Below are 13,869 nucleotides of genomic sequence, written 5' to 3'. Positions count from 1 at the left end.
TGGTAAAATTTCTTGAAACATTTCTAGCCGCTAGCTGTTAGCTGCTAGCTGTTAGCTGCTAGCTGTGCTAACGGTGTGTTCCAGGTGTAGCCGACCTGTTGTTCCCCGTGTTGAGTGTCTGTCGTTGTGTCTTCTGTCTCAGGTGGACTGTCTTTGTCTCTGCTGTTCAGAAACTTAGCTAAATCCCTGGATTACGGGTTAGCCGGTACGTCGCTCCGCCGCCGGCGCCACGCAGCCGCCACGCAGCCGCCACACAGCCGCCACGCAGCCGCCATGTTGAGCAGCGCAGACGAGAAACTGAACCCACTGTTTAAAACAAACAGAGTGAAAACAGTTTCTGAAAGCTAGAGGCTAACTGTTAGCACGCTAGCTGCAGATATGCTAGAGGCTAACTGTTAGCACGCTAGCTGCAGATATGCTAGAGGCTAACTGTTAGCACACTAGCTGCAGATATGCTAGAGGCTAACTGTTAGCACGCTAGCTGCAGATATGCTAGAGGCTAACTGTTAGCACGCTAGCTGCAGATATGCTAGAGGCTAACCCTTAGCACGCTAGCTGCAGATATGAAGGAGTTTCTCATCGTCTGTTCAACATGGCCGAGGTGTGGAAACAACTAAATCTGATCACAATCAATCAATCAATCAATCAATCAATCAATCAATCAATCAATCAATCAATCAATCAATCAACGATCGGATCAGAACTTATTGATCGACCTGCTTCATGTAATCACATCAAACCGACCAATGAGAGAAGAGACCTGTGATTCAGGTGTCGTTAGCTTAATTAAATGTATCAATTGATTTTATTTTGAAAGTCCAGTTTGTTGGTGAAGCTCCGCCTCCCCGGGACTGTAGCTGTGACATCACTTCCTGTAGATCTCATCTCCAGTGTAAAGCAGATGTTGGTACGTCTGCTGTGCACTTTTCTCTGGGTTTATTTCTCTAACAAGATGTATCATTGGGTTTGAGTAGCTGTGATCTGCTTCATATGGTTTCTACTGCCCCTTTCTGTTGCCTCTTTCTGGAGCTCTAGCAGCCACAGGTCATTTGGCCAATCAGAAGAGAGAATGAGAACTTCTCCTCTGATTGGCTCACTGTTTTTGAGTGGCATGTGGTCGGGCCAATCACAGGCAAGTAACTGAAACCTAAGCTGCATTCATAAAAATTGAAAAAAACAAAAAACAACTGGTCACGGTGGGCGGAGTTACCTTGTGTGTGACATCACACATGCTATCTGCTCGTCTTAAAGAGACAGTTCCTACAAATGGGCGGTGTGTGTTTCTCCGTTTATGACCAGTTTGATGCATGTGGCAGTATAGACCGAATCTCCTTTAGTTGTTTACATTCTACTTCCTGGTAGAAAACCAGCTGTAATGTGAATGAGATCAGTAGTAACGAACGAGAGTTTAGCTATATATCATATTTTTCACGCCCTATCACCGTTTAGACAAATCTGAAATGATTGAAGAAACATTACTATTTCTGTGTGTGTGTTTTGTTCTGCTATGTGTTGTATTTATTCAGTTTGGGGGAATCACAGTGTCTAGAAAGCATCAGTGGCTCAGCTGACAGGGACAGCTAACGGTAGCTAAGCTAAAGGCGGTAGCTAAGCTAACAGCAGCAGCTAAGCTAACGGCGGTAGCTAAGCTAACGGTGGTAGCTAAGCTAACGGCAGCAGCTAAGCTAACGGCGGTAGCTAAGCTACCAGCAGGACGTCAGCTGTTAAAACCCTCCCGTTGTGGGACACGACATGAAACTACTCCAGTTAGCTCAGTCATGTTGGAACTCAGATATCCGCTGGAGAAAATATTTTTTCATGGAGCGTTTATTGAGTCACTGAGTTATTAAAGTTAAACAGGTAGCTAACCGTTAGCCCGGCTAATCTATGATAACCATTACTAATTACAAAAATGTGCACACATAAATAGTAATGTTTGTCCAATCATTGGTTTTATAGACTTTACAAACATCAGATTAGTCTAAACGGCGATATAGTGACATGAAAAATTAGATAAATATAGTGAAACTCTCGTCCGTCACTATTGTTCTCATGCTGGTTTTCTACCAGGAAGTAGTTGTAAAAGACAAGCCGATCCGTCCTATTGTGAAAGGGTCTGCTGAGAGCTGTGTGTTGATGACATCTTCTCCCCCCCTCAGAGTCGCCCCGCCTCTCCTCCGCCTCCATCAGCAGCAATGACCGCGCTCCGTCGGCCACGCCGTCCGACCCCGACCGCCGCCCGCTGAGCCTGATCTCCACGCTGTCCTCAGGGTCCGGGTCCTCTAGAGACGACAGCCCCGCCCCCCCGCCTGGCCCCGCCCCCCCCAGCGTGGACCTGAACCTGAGCCCCGTGAGGGGGCGGAGCCACAACAACAACAACAACAGCATCAAGGCGCCGCTCCGTCGCCACACGGTCCGGACCGGCAACATGGCGCCCAACCCCCAGCTGACTTACCTGGACCGCGTCGTCATGGAGATCATTGAGACGGAGAGGATGTACGTCAGAGACCTGCGCATGATCGTAGAGGTGAGGTAGAGACAGGAAGTACAGCAGCCCTTCAAAGTAAAGTACAGCAGCCCTTCAAAGTAAAAGTCTCGATTAGGAATGTCACGATTATACATTGTCTTGGTGCGATTATTATCAGAGAAATAATCACAGTGTCACGATCATCACGATTATTCTGCACTAATTAATTTCACAACACTATGAATGTGTAAAATCAAATATAGTCAAAATATAATTACATTACTCATTGTTTACACAAAATATTTCAAGTATCTATTAATATATGACGAGTTATTAACCCCCCAGGGGAAATGTTTGAAATATTCAGGTCATGAATTGTCATTTATACCAAATGTTTACGTTTATTTTAGTCGTTTTAATTATGCAAAAAGGGAGCTGCCGCTTCACCCGGCTGGCTCTCTGCCAAGGTGCTGGAGGTATCAAAAATTGCATAGATCCAAGTGTGCGGAGATCTTTCCCTTCAGTCGTTTTAATTAAAAATGACATGCTAACATTTAAAGGGATATTCCGGCGTAAGTTTAACCCATGGTCCAACGCACCGTAACACCGAGTTAGACCCCCCCCTCGAGAGATGAAGTCTGCTAACCGCTAGCTTCTCTAGCTGTAGCAACTTTAGCAATGACCGCACCATAACAAACAGCGCAGTCTATTGATCCACTATCCACCGATCAAAAAGCCACTTATAGCCACAAATAATGCTCAGAACAGCACCAAACGTCATCAACAGTACAAACAGGGTCCCATCCCAGAATACGAGGCATCAAACATCTGTTAGCTTAGCCTGGTTTCTATTGAAAAGAGACAAAAACAACTCACCCACTCTCCTCCAGTTATACGCTATGCAGCAACTTTCCGTGTCCAGCACAGAGTCCAGGCACTGACAACACACGTCCGAGGCCGACTGGCAGCACAAACATCTGGTTTCAGCACAAACATCTGGTTTCAGCGGCCACCAACAGCACAAACATCTGGTTTCAGCACAAACATCTGGTTTCAGCACAAACATCTGGTTTCATCACAAACATCTGGTTTCAGCACAAACATCTGGTTTCAGCGGCCACTGACAGGCAGTGACCACCACACTGACCACTTGATTCCCCCAGGTCCAGCATTTAGACTCCACCAGCTCTCTCCCTCTGTCACTTTTAGCCTCCATTTCCAGCACATAGTCTCCACCGCAGCTGCCCCTCTTTCACTTTACTCCTCCATTTCCTTCAGCTCGTCTTCAGTAAACTCGGTCTCAAACTGATAGCAGCGCCCATCGAAATGAAACCAGTCGTTGTTGTTCTCAAACTCCATAAACTCAGCCGTGTCTGTGATGTCTTCTTCACTAAATTACAGACAGTCTCTTCCTGCAACGAACGGCGTCGGTCGCGCGTGTGACGTTGCGTCTAATCTCGCGCTTGTTTACGTGATTCTCTCCGTTCATTTCCCTGTGAACACTCGATAATAACTTTTATAAACTGATGAAGATACATAGGAACTTTGGCTGCATTATATGGAGTAATACACACACATTCATCCTTGAGCTGCGGGACTCTACTTCACTCGGTAATCACCTCCACGCCAGCTGACACCTGTAACCATGGCTACAACAGCTGACTACCTGTAACCATGGCTACAACAGCTGACTACCTGTAACCATGGCTACAACAGCTGACTACCTGTAACCATGGCTACAACAAGCAGACATCACAGATAGGATCTGGGGGGATCAAGTGGTCAGTGTGGTGGTCACTGCCTGTCGGTGGCCACTGAAACCAGATGTTTGTGCTGAAACCAGATGTTTGTGCTGAAACCAGATGTTTGTGCTGCCAGTCGGCCTCGGACGTGTGTTGTCAGTGCCTGGACTCTATGCTGGACATGGAAAGTTGCTGCATAGCGTATAACTGGAGCAGAGTGGGTGAGTTGTTTTCGTCTCTTTTCAATAGAAACCAGGCTAAGCTAACAGATGTTTGATGACCCTGTTTGTACTGTTGATGACGTTTGGTGCTGTTCTGAGCATTATTTGTGGCTGTAAGTGGCTTTTTGATCGGTGGCTAGTGGATCCGTATACTGCGCTGTTTGTTATGGTGCGGTCATTGCTAAAGTTGCTACAGCTAGAGAAGCTAGCGGTTAGCAGACTTCATCTCTCGAGGGGGGGGGGTCTAACTCGGTGTTACGGTGCGTTGGACCATGGGTTAAACTTACGCAGGAATATCCCTTTAAATTCCTACCAATTCCACGTTACATTAGTCAAATGGACCAGCATCTGAGCATTTACCTTTATTTTTGCGCACATCTGCCGATACGGTTCCAACATCAAATCTTTGGGAAAGTAACGGTATTTAGGAATCTTTACGATCAATTAATTATGGTGTTTAATACCACGATTAATAGTGAAAACAAGTAATGGTGACATCCCTAGACTCGATGCCACTCATTAATGATCTAATTATTTAATTAGGTGTGAGTGTGTCTATGTGTGTGTGTGTGTGTTATAATTAGCGTGCTAAGACGCGGTGGATCAGCTGCTTATGTAACAGTGATGATGTCACAGATGAACTCAGGTCACATGACTCTCCTCCACTCTCTGATCAATGAGGTTATTGATCTATCCCCCCCTCTGCCCCCTCCCCCATCAGGACTACCTGGCTCACATCATCGACCAATCAGAGCTGTCCATCCGGCCGGAGCAGGTCTGTGCTCTGTTTGGGAACATCGAGGACATCTACGAGTTCAACAGGTGAGGTCGTCAATCAGTGACATCAGAGGTTCAGCTGCAAAAACTCTAAATCTTACCAAGAATATTTGTCTTATTTCTTGTCAAAATGTCTCATTTCTTTTTTATTTTGAACTTCTTATTTTTCCACAAAACAAAACAAAACATTCACTGACATAGGACCATATGAATTGAAATACAAGTAGATAAAATGCAGTAGAAATACCATTAAGCGAAATCGCACAGAGAATAGATATTTGCACCAAAGGGAGTAACAGCAGTACAATATCAATCCTAGAGAAACACGACAGTCTTATAATAATGTTCCTTCATTAATCCTCCAGATAGAGAGTAATGCAGTTCCACCTTTGTCCATTTCTAGTTGTAGACTTGCAGTCGTTTGCTCCGTTGTGTAGCGTCGACCCTTTTCAGTCTCTGTACCCGCTGAGTTACGGTCGGTGGTTCTGGATCTTTCCAGTTAACAGTTTTCATTTTCTTAGCAATCAGTAAAAGTATCCGTAACATGTAGCTTTGATCTGAACTATATGTTTCCCGAGGTATAAAATGTCTCATTTCTAGTCAAAACTAATCTCTTTCCACTTAAAATAAGACTCATCACATAAAAATTAACTTGTTTTTAGATCATTTTCACTTGTTTCAAACTAATTTTCACTTGAAATAAGTAGAAAAATCTGCCAGTGAAAGCAAAGTTTTCTGTGTTTGTAATAAGAAAGAAAAACTTGCTCCACTATCAGATTTTTCTAAATTTTTAGGCTTTTTAGAAATCTTTACCACTTTTCCTAGAATTATTTTGAGAAATTTCACAAGTTTCTTCTCAATTTTCCTTTTTATTAATTTTTTTCAAGATATTGTACCGCTTTTTGTATTATTGTTTGCCCCTTTTTTTTTTTTTCTATAATTTTTTGAGAAATTTTACAATTTTTTTCTTTTTCAAAGTAAAAATTGTATAAAAACAAGCTACTTTTAATGTGATGAGTCTTATTTTAAGTAGAATGAGATTAGTTTTGACTAGAAATAAGACAAATATTCTTGGTAAGATGTAGAGTTTTTGCAGCGTTCAGCTCAGATGAGGCTTCAGTAGATCCTATTGATCGATGGATTCAGTCTGATCAGCTCGGCCTCGACAGCAGCTCCGTCATCAACCACCTCCGTAACCATGGTGACCCTGACTCATGTTGTTGTCGTTGTTGTTGTCATTGTTGTCGTCGTTTCCTGTAGCTCTCACTGCTTCATGTCAGAGGGTGAGTTTGTTTTACTGATCGGCTCCTCCCGGCTGCTCTGTGTGAGGTGGAGTGGACTGTGTGTGTGTGTGTGTGTGTGTGTGTGTGTGTGTGTGTGTGTGTGTGTGTGTGTGTGTGTGTGTGTGTGTGTGTGTGTGTGTGTGTGTGTGTGTGGTGCACAGCTCCACCTGCTGGACAGATGACGTCACTACAATGACATTTAAACTACAGTAACTCCTCCACTGGTTCTGTTGTTGCTGATGAACAGTCAGAACAGTTTAAAGGGATAGTTCAACATTTAGTCAAATTGGCCCATCACCATAATCCCTATAGTCATAGCAGTAGGTTCGTTACCTTTAATTGTCGGTGCAAGCTGTTTTTAGAACGGCGGAGCAGAGCCGTGAGCTGCTCAGAGCTACGCTACGGAGGCTCATTATGGGATTTCTTGGTTTCCCTCATCAAACTCATCAAATACACAATCCAACAACTCCACAACGCTCTGGTGGACAAGTTGTGAGCTGCACATTCACCACGCTATGAGATAATAACACAACGTTACCACACAGAGTTGTTGTAGAGGGAAATTCATGCAAAACCGCTGATGCACGTTGCCTTCAGGGACAGTTTTTCAGTTTGATGAGGGAAACCAAGAAATCCCATAATGAGCCTCCGTAGCGTAGCTCTAAGCAGCTCACAGCTCTGCTCCGCCGTTCTAAAAACAGCTTGCACTGACAATTAAAGGTAACGAACCTACTGCTATGACTATAGGGATTATGGCAATGGGCCAATCTGACTAAATGTTGAACTGTCCCTTTAAGCTTCAGATACGGTAGATTACCATCGTTACAGATTCACCATGAAGAACTGTAAGTTGTTTGGTTTGGTTTAGTTTGGTTTGGTTGCCGTGTGACCCGGTTGCTGTTTGTAGCTGAGCTCATGTCGTTGTCGCCGTGGTAACGTGTGTCCCGTCCGTTGTTGCCGTGGTAACGTGTGTCCCGTCCACAGCGAGCTGCTCCAGGCTCTGGACCTGTGTGACAACGACCCCGTGGCCGTCGCCCGCTGCTTCGTCCTGAAGGTGAGAGAGTCCACATCCCATAATATCAGTGATGTCATCACCCTGAACTCACTCTGACTTCCTGTTTGTGACGTTTCAGAGCGAGTACTTTGAGATCTACACACAGTACTGCACCAACTACCCAAAGTAAGTACCTGTCTCTACCTGTCCTCTCTAGGTGCGTTTCCATCAGCTGTTTAGATCATCTAGATGTATCGCATCAGAAAATGATGATGGAAACGCTGTGATTCAAATTAAAATCCCCTGATTCACACAAACTGAAATACACTGCTATGGCCGGTGTTGGTTGATTGGAATGGGATGGAAACAACTGTATGCGAATTAAGTGACGTAGCCACTTTCACCCCATCTGCTCCCGTGTTGCAGTTCACTCACTAGACAACATCAGAGTTTCCGCTACATGTCTAATTGACCTCTGGCTAAGCCCCGCCCCCTCCACTCACTGGGACAAACAGTCAACGTTCGGTGACAGTTGCTATGGCAACAGCTGTCACCGTAGAGACATTTCACAGGAGAGACAGAAAGATTAAATATCATCTAGAAGTCACCAAAACTTCACTTAGCTTTACTGCTATGCAGGGTGCGATTTGCCGGGGGGGAAGGTGGGGATTTTCCCCCCCTCTGTTTTCGATGTCCCCCCCTCTGGTCATTTATTATTATCCCCGGTGGGGATACGGGTTGTCCCCCCCTCTGGTCAGACAGAGCCTACTTTAGATCAAGTCTACATCATTTGAACCGTGAGCCTTCTCATCCCCCCTACAGTAGCGCACAGCGTCTCCCAGACCGTCATAGCCTAGGCTACTGTAAATCCTCAAAAAGAAAAAAAAGAAAAAGAAAAGAAAAAAAGGCGAGTCTCGAGGACGTGTTTGGAGCAGCTGCTGACAGATGTGCAGCTGCAGTGACAGTTTCCTCATCACTAAACCTGAGCCATCATCCGATCCTTCCTCGGGACAGAGTCTCTTATTGTATATTCTGTGTTTTTCCTCTCTTAACCGTCTCATTTCAGTTTTTGCCGGTTGGCAATCATCTGGTGCACTCACTGTTTCTCTCTGGCGCACTCACTCGATGCGCATATAAATGTTATAAAAATGTTTTAAAAAAAGGAAAAAACACAGATGCGCAAATTGAAATGACCTACTGTAGTGTAGACTGACCACAGCTGATCACAGCTTGTCGTGCCACACCTGTCACGTCTCTATGAACACAACTACGGGCTTCTTTTATTTATTTATTTTTTTAGCCGCGGTCCGACTGCATCGGGTCCAGGCTTCAACACTGGTCGGACCTGGTCGGGTCTCTGCTCATTTATTTGCTCAAACTTGGAGCCAGACGGTCCACTAGGAGACCAGAGTAGCTACGATGAGAACGGCAGCCTATGACGGCCTGGGAGACGTTGTCAGGTGCGGTGGTACGGTGCGCCGGGGGGGGGGGGGGGGGGGGGGGGGGTGGGGGGGGGGTGGTGGGCGCAGCAAACTATCCCCCCCTCTGTTTTTTTCACAAATCGCACCCTGCTGCTATGGCTGTCGATTGTCGCGAAACGCCGATAGCGACGGGCTAACTTCTGTTAGCCTGTCTATGGAGTTTTACATTCTACGTTAGCATTAAAGTCCCCCTCCCGCGACCCTTTTCGGTCATGTTAAAACCAGCTCATTAGCAATGCACCTCTGGGGGGTGGGCGGAGACTGTGCTGCTCTGCACCCGCCTAGCCACCTCCTCCCACCCCACCCCCCGCTCGCTGACAGCTGGACATTGTACAATTACAGATTCAGCGCGTTTAGCGTAAAACTCCACACTGGGATGTGATCCCAGACTGGAGCATAGTCCTTGCTCATGGTGCAAGCTGCTCTACCAGGTGAGCTACACCTGTTATACCTTGACAGCTACACCGAGCTGTGAAGCCTTTCACCTCTGAGCCAGATGCAGAGCGGGGCGGGAGCTTGTAGCACTAGTGCCCTCCCCTGGAGCTGTGACACATCAGCTCCAGTCTCCCTGAAACTGCCAGTTTGCGTCTGCCATTGGTTCACAGCAGTTTGAAGGCAGAAAAACTCAGAAATGCAATTTTACACTTCTTTCCCTGCTACTATGTCCTCTAACATCAGAAAAATGCCACAGGAACACGTGAAAAGCTCAAAAAACACGATTTTCACGGGAGTGGGTCTTTAAGCTAGCGGACTTTATGCTTTGTTGTGATACTGGCTAACATCTAAACATCTCTGACAACATGTTGCCTCAAATACGTTGTTGACTTAACTTAGAACAGATGTAGACATCCTTGTTAAGTTTATCCAGGTTTAGTTGGTGTTGTGGTCTACTGCATAACTTTATCCAGAGCAGACACAAATCAGACCGTCAGTCCGTCCGGGGGGGGGCAAAGTCCGTAGATGGAAACACACAGGATTCAAATTTCTTTTAATGCGCATTTCCCAGTAATTCAAATCAGTTTGGATGGAAACATGGCACCTGTCTCACCTGTCCTCTCTGTCTCTACCTGTCTCACCTGTCCAGCTCGGTGGCGGCTCTGACTGAGTGCATGAGGAATAAATCTCTGGCCAAGTTCTTCCGTGAGCGCCAGGCGCTGCTGAAGCGCTCGCTGCCTCTCGGCTCGTACCTGCTCAAACCGGTTCAGAGGATCCTCAAGTACCACCTGCTGCTCCAGGTAAACACACCTGACACACACCTGACTCCTCCCCCTCCCCCCTGTGAGTGTGACCTCACCCTGACCCCTGATGATGTCATGTTTAGGAGATTGCGAAGCACTTTGACCCCGAGGAGGAAGGATACGAGGTGGTGGAGGAGGCGATTTACACCATGACGGGAGTCGCGTGGTACATCAACGACATGAAGAGGAAGCACGAGCACGCCGTCCGCCTGCAGGTAATAGCACCTGAACGCACCGCCAGGCCGTCCGCCTGCAGGTAATAGCACCTGAACGCACCGCCAGGCCGTTCGCCTGCAGGTAACGACGCCTGAACGCACCGCCAGGCCGTCCGCCTGCAGGTAACGACGCCTGAACGCAGCGCCAGGCCGTCCGCCTGCAGGTAACGACGCCTGAACGCACCGCCAGGCCGTCCGCCTGCAGGTAACGACGCCTGAACGCACCATCACGCCGTCCGCCTGCAGGTAACGACGCCTGAACGCACCGTCAGGCCGTCCGCCTGCAGGTAACGACGCCTGAACGCAGCGCCAGGCCGTCCGCCTGCAGGTAACGACGCCTGAACGCAGCGCCAGGCCGTCCGCCTGCAGGTAACGACGCCTGAACGCACCGTCAGGCCGTCCGCCTGCAGGTAACGACACCTGAACGCACCGTCACGCTGTCACAGTCAACAACCATCATGTTGATAGTGTGATTTAAATGGGCTTCACTCACTGATGATGATGATGTCCCTAGGATGTTGGTGGCCCCCTAAACAAGGTTTTTGTTTGTGGCCCTGCACTCTAAGCTCAAACACCAAATCACTGGTTAAAACTGAATACAGACGTGTTTATCCCTCTGAGGTTTGAGGACATTTTCTCCACTTTTACATATTTTCTTAAATGTATCTTTTTAAGATACTTGCAGATGTAACAATACTCAAGTGTTTTATGTCTAAATATTAGAACCTCCGCTGTAAGCACACTGAGGCCAGTTTGTCCTACAACACTGTAGAAAGAAATAATTTAGGACAAATGTTGGAAATTTGAGGTCTGCTTTTTGAAAAATGTCAAATCCCTTGTGAAAACACTCCTTCAGTCATGAGAATGAACTGTTTTGGTGCTTGAAATAGGATATGAATACAGTAATAGATACGTGTAGAAAACAAGTCTAAAATGACATTTTGTAAGATTGCTTTTTGAGCACAAATGTTGTCATTCTGCCGTTCTATTTTCACCAAATGTCTCAAATGTGAGATAAAAGAAGCTGAATATTGACTTCACATGACATATAAAGCTCATAGCTGCACGTGCAGACCTCAGGATGTTTAAATGACTTGATGAACCCCGGTACCTTTCTGATCATGTGGCCCCCCACCTAACGGCTGTGGCCCTAAACAACCACATAGAGGGTTTATGCCAGCGGCCGGCCCTGCTGGTGATGAAGGTGAATGTGAAGGTGATGATGTCATCCCCCCCCACCAGGAGGTCCAGTCTCTGCTGCTGAACTGGAAAGGACCGGACCTCACCACGTACGGGGAACTGGTCCTAGAAGGAACCTTCAAGGTCCACCGGGCCAAGAACGAGAGGACGCTCTTCCTGTTCGACCGCATGCTGCTCATCACCAAGCGCCGCGGAGAGCACTACGTCTACAAGACACACATCTCTGTGAGTGACAGGCCGCGACACTGACCTCTGACCTCTGACCTTTGACCCGAGGCCTGACCCCTAACCTCTCACCTCTGTCCTCTGTCCTCAGTGCTCCACTCTGATGCTCATCGAAAGCGCCAAAGACTCCCTGAGCTTCAGCGTCACGCACTACAAACACCCCAAGCAGCCGCACACCGTCCAGGTGAGTCGCACACCGTGCAGGTGAGTCGCACACCGTGCAGGTGAGCTGATGAACTTCACCATCTGTACGAACAGAGGGTGTGCACGTGACGTCACGGTACTGGGAAGTCGCCGCGGTTACGCTCACTGAGTCTGAATGAAAGGGGCGTGTCCCAGGGGGAAGTGATGTAAACACAAACTCTCTATTATAAACTTTACTTTATGTGTTTATTTGGGTGGGACAGTGACATCAATGAACATATAAAAACATGTAAATGTGCCGGATTATAGCAGCGATGCTCATTTCCATCCAGAGTCCCAAGAACATAAAACCAGTACAGTGACAGAGAAACATAGTATTATAAACGACATAATAAGGCAGACAGCAAGGACATAACAAAACGACTATAACAAAATAAAACATTGACATTTTGACAACACTTCCATGGGAAGGGCGACCAGAAGAGTTTCTGAGAGATAAAGTGCAAAAGTGCTGGTCCATTATAAACTCTTTTAAACTCTTTGTTCAGGCGAAGACGGTGGAGGAGAAGAAGCTGTGGGCTCATCACATCAAACGCATCATTCTGGAAAACCACCACGCCATCATCCCACAGAAGGTCACACACACACACACACACACACACACACACACACACACACACACACACACACACACACACACACACACACACACACACACACCCCAGTGAGCAGAGGTCTGACGTGGTTTTCTGTTTCAGGCTAAAGAGGCCATCTTGGAAATGGACGCCATCTGTGAGTAAACTCTGTTCATCAGCTGTGATGATGATGATGGTGATGATGATGATGATGATGATGATGATGATGATGATGGTGATGATGATGATGATGATGATGATGATGATGATGATGATGATGATGATGATGATGATGATGATGAAGGTGCTCTCCCCTGTAGATCCTCCCCGGTATCGCTTCAGTCCCGAGCGTCTGAAGAAAGCTCTGTCGTCTCAGTCCGAGGAGTTCCAGAGAGACGGTCGTCAGGGGCGACGACAGTCAGGTAAACACCTGATGATGAAGCACCATCATCTTCATCTTCATCACTTTGACCTGTCACTGAACTCTCCTCTCCTCCTCCTCCTCTCCTCCTCCTCTCCTCCTCCTCTCCTCCTCCTCCAGAGCCGACCAGGCAGATCCTGAGGAGCAGCAGAGGTAACGTGTCTCATTCTGTTCTGGTTTGTCCCACGGTCCCTGAACGCAGCACGGCCTTTTACAGCCTTTACATCCCATGTTGAGCAGGTGTTTTCCTGCAGGTGTGACTTTGTGACATCACATTCACAGCTCAGCTGACATAGATAATATACACATAGAAGCCTCCTCTGACGCTGCTGTCCATTGGAACGATGCGTCAACGTGGCGGCCATCTTGGTGAGGGGGAAGCCGTGTCTACTTCCTGCACTAGACGTCTATCAACCATTAAAGGGATAGTTCACCCTAGAATGATATTTCGCTCATTATCTACTCACCCTCATGTTGACTAAGGGCTGGAAGAATTTCCAGAGTCCACCGTCCCTTCTCTGAGTTACAGGGGGTCTCGGCGTAGCAGTGCATTTCAATGCAACGGTTGCAAAGGGACACCGGAGCTCTTCGTAAAAAAACACACACAAAAAAACATCCAAATACCTCCATGCTGCTCGTATGTAATGTCCGTCTTGTGCTGAAGCCCCAAATTGCGTAATTGTCCCGAAAAAAATTAAATAAGTCTATATTTTAAGCTTGTTTGTAGCGGAAGCTTCTCGAAGCTCCTCTTCCTGGTTCGTCCAAATATCGCGTGATTTGCGCCGGCGTCAGTGTGGTTACTGCGAATCACGCAATATTTGGACGG

The 13,869-nt window shown here is 47.0% G+C and overlaps 1 protein-coding gene across 1 annotated transcript in view; it reads left to right on the top strand.

Annotated features, from left to right (window-relative positions):
• Nucleotides 1-13,869, top strand: part of LOC311007057 (pleckstrin homology domain-containing family G member 3) — a 49,435-nt gene that overhangs the window by 23,251 nt on the left and 12,315 nt on the right. The window contains exons 3-14 of the mRNA XM_084000141.1: nucleotides 2,160-2,527; nucleotides 5,152-5,252; nucleotides 7,475-7,544; nucleotides 7,624-7,670; nucleotides 10,050-10,200; nucleotides 10,287-10,418; nucleotides 11,661-11,843; nucleotides 11,935-12,027; nucleotides 12,536-12,622; nucleotides 12,746-12,779; nucleotides 12,943-13,044; nucleotides 13,164-13,219. Of these exons, the coding sequence (XP_083856267.1) occupies nucleotides 2,160-2,527; nucleotides 5,152-5,252; nucleotides 7,475-7,544; nucleotides 7,624-7,670; nucleotides 10,050-10,200; nucleotides 10,287-10,418; nucleotides 11,661-11,843; nucleotides 11,935-12,027; nucleotides 12,536-12,622; nucleotides 12,746-12,779; nucleotides 12,943-13,044; nucleotides 13,164-13,219 (1,424 nt within the window). The remainder of the gene's footprint in view (nucleotides 1-2,159; nucleotides 2,528-5,151; nucleotides 5,253-7,474; nucleotides 7,545-7,623; nucleotides 7,671-10,049; nucleotides 10,201-10,286; nucleotides 10,419-11,660; nucleotides 11,844-11,934; nucleotides 12,028-12,535; nucleotides 12,623-12,745; nucleotides 12,780-12,942; nucleotides 13,045-13,163; nucleotides 13,220-13,869) is intronic.

Source organism: Trachurus trachurus (genome assembly GCF_905171665.1).
Source record: "Trachurus trachurus genome assembly, chromosome: 24".
In the NCBI taxonomy this organism is placed as follows: Eukaryota; Metazoa; Chordata; class Actinopteri; order Carangiformes; family Carangidae; genus Trachurus; species Trachurus trachurus.
This window is presented reverse-complemented; position numbering and strand designations above follow the sequence as displayed.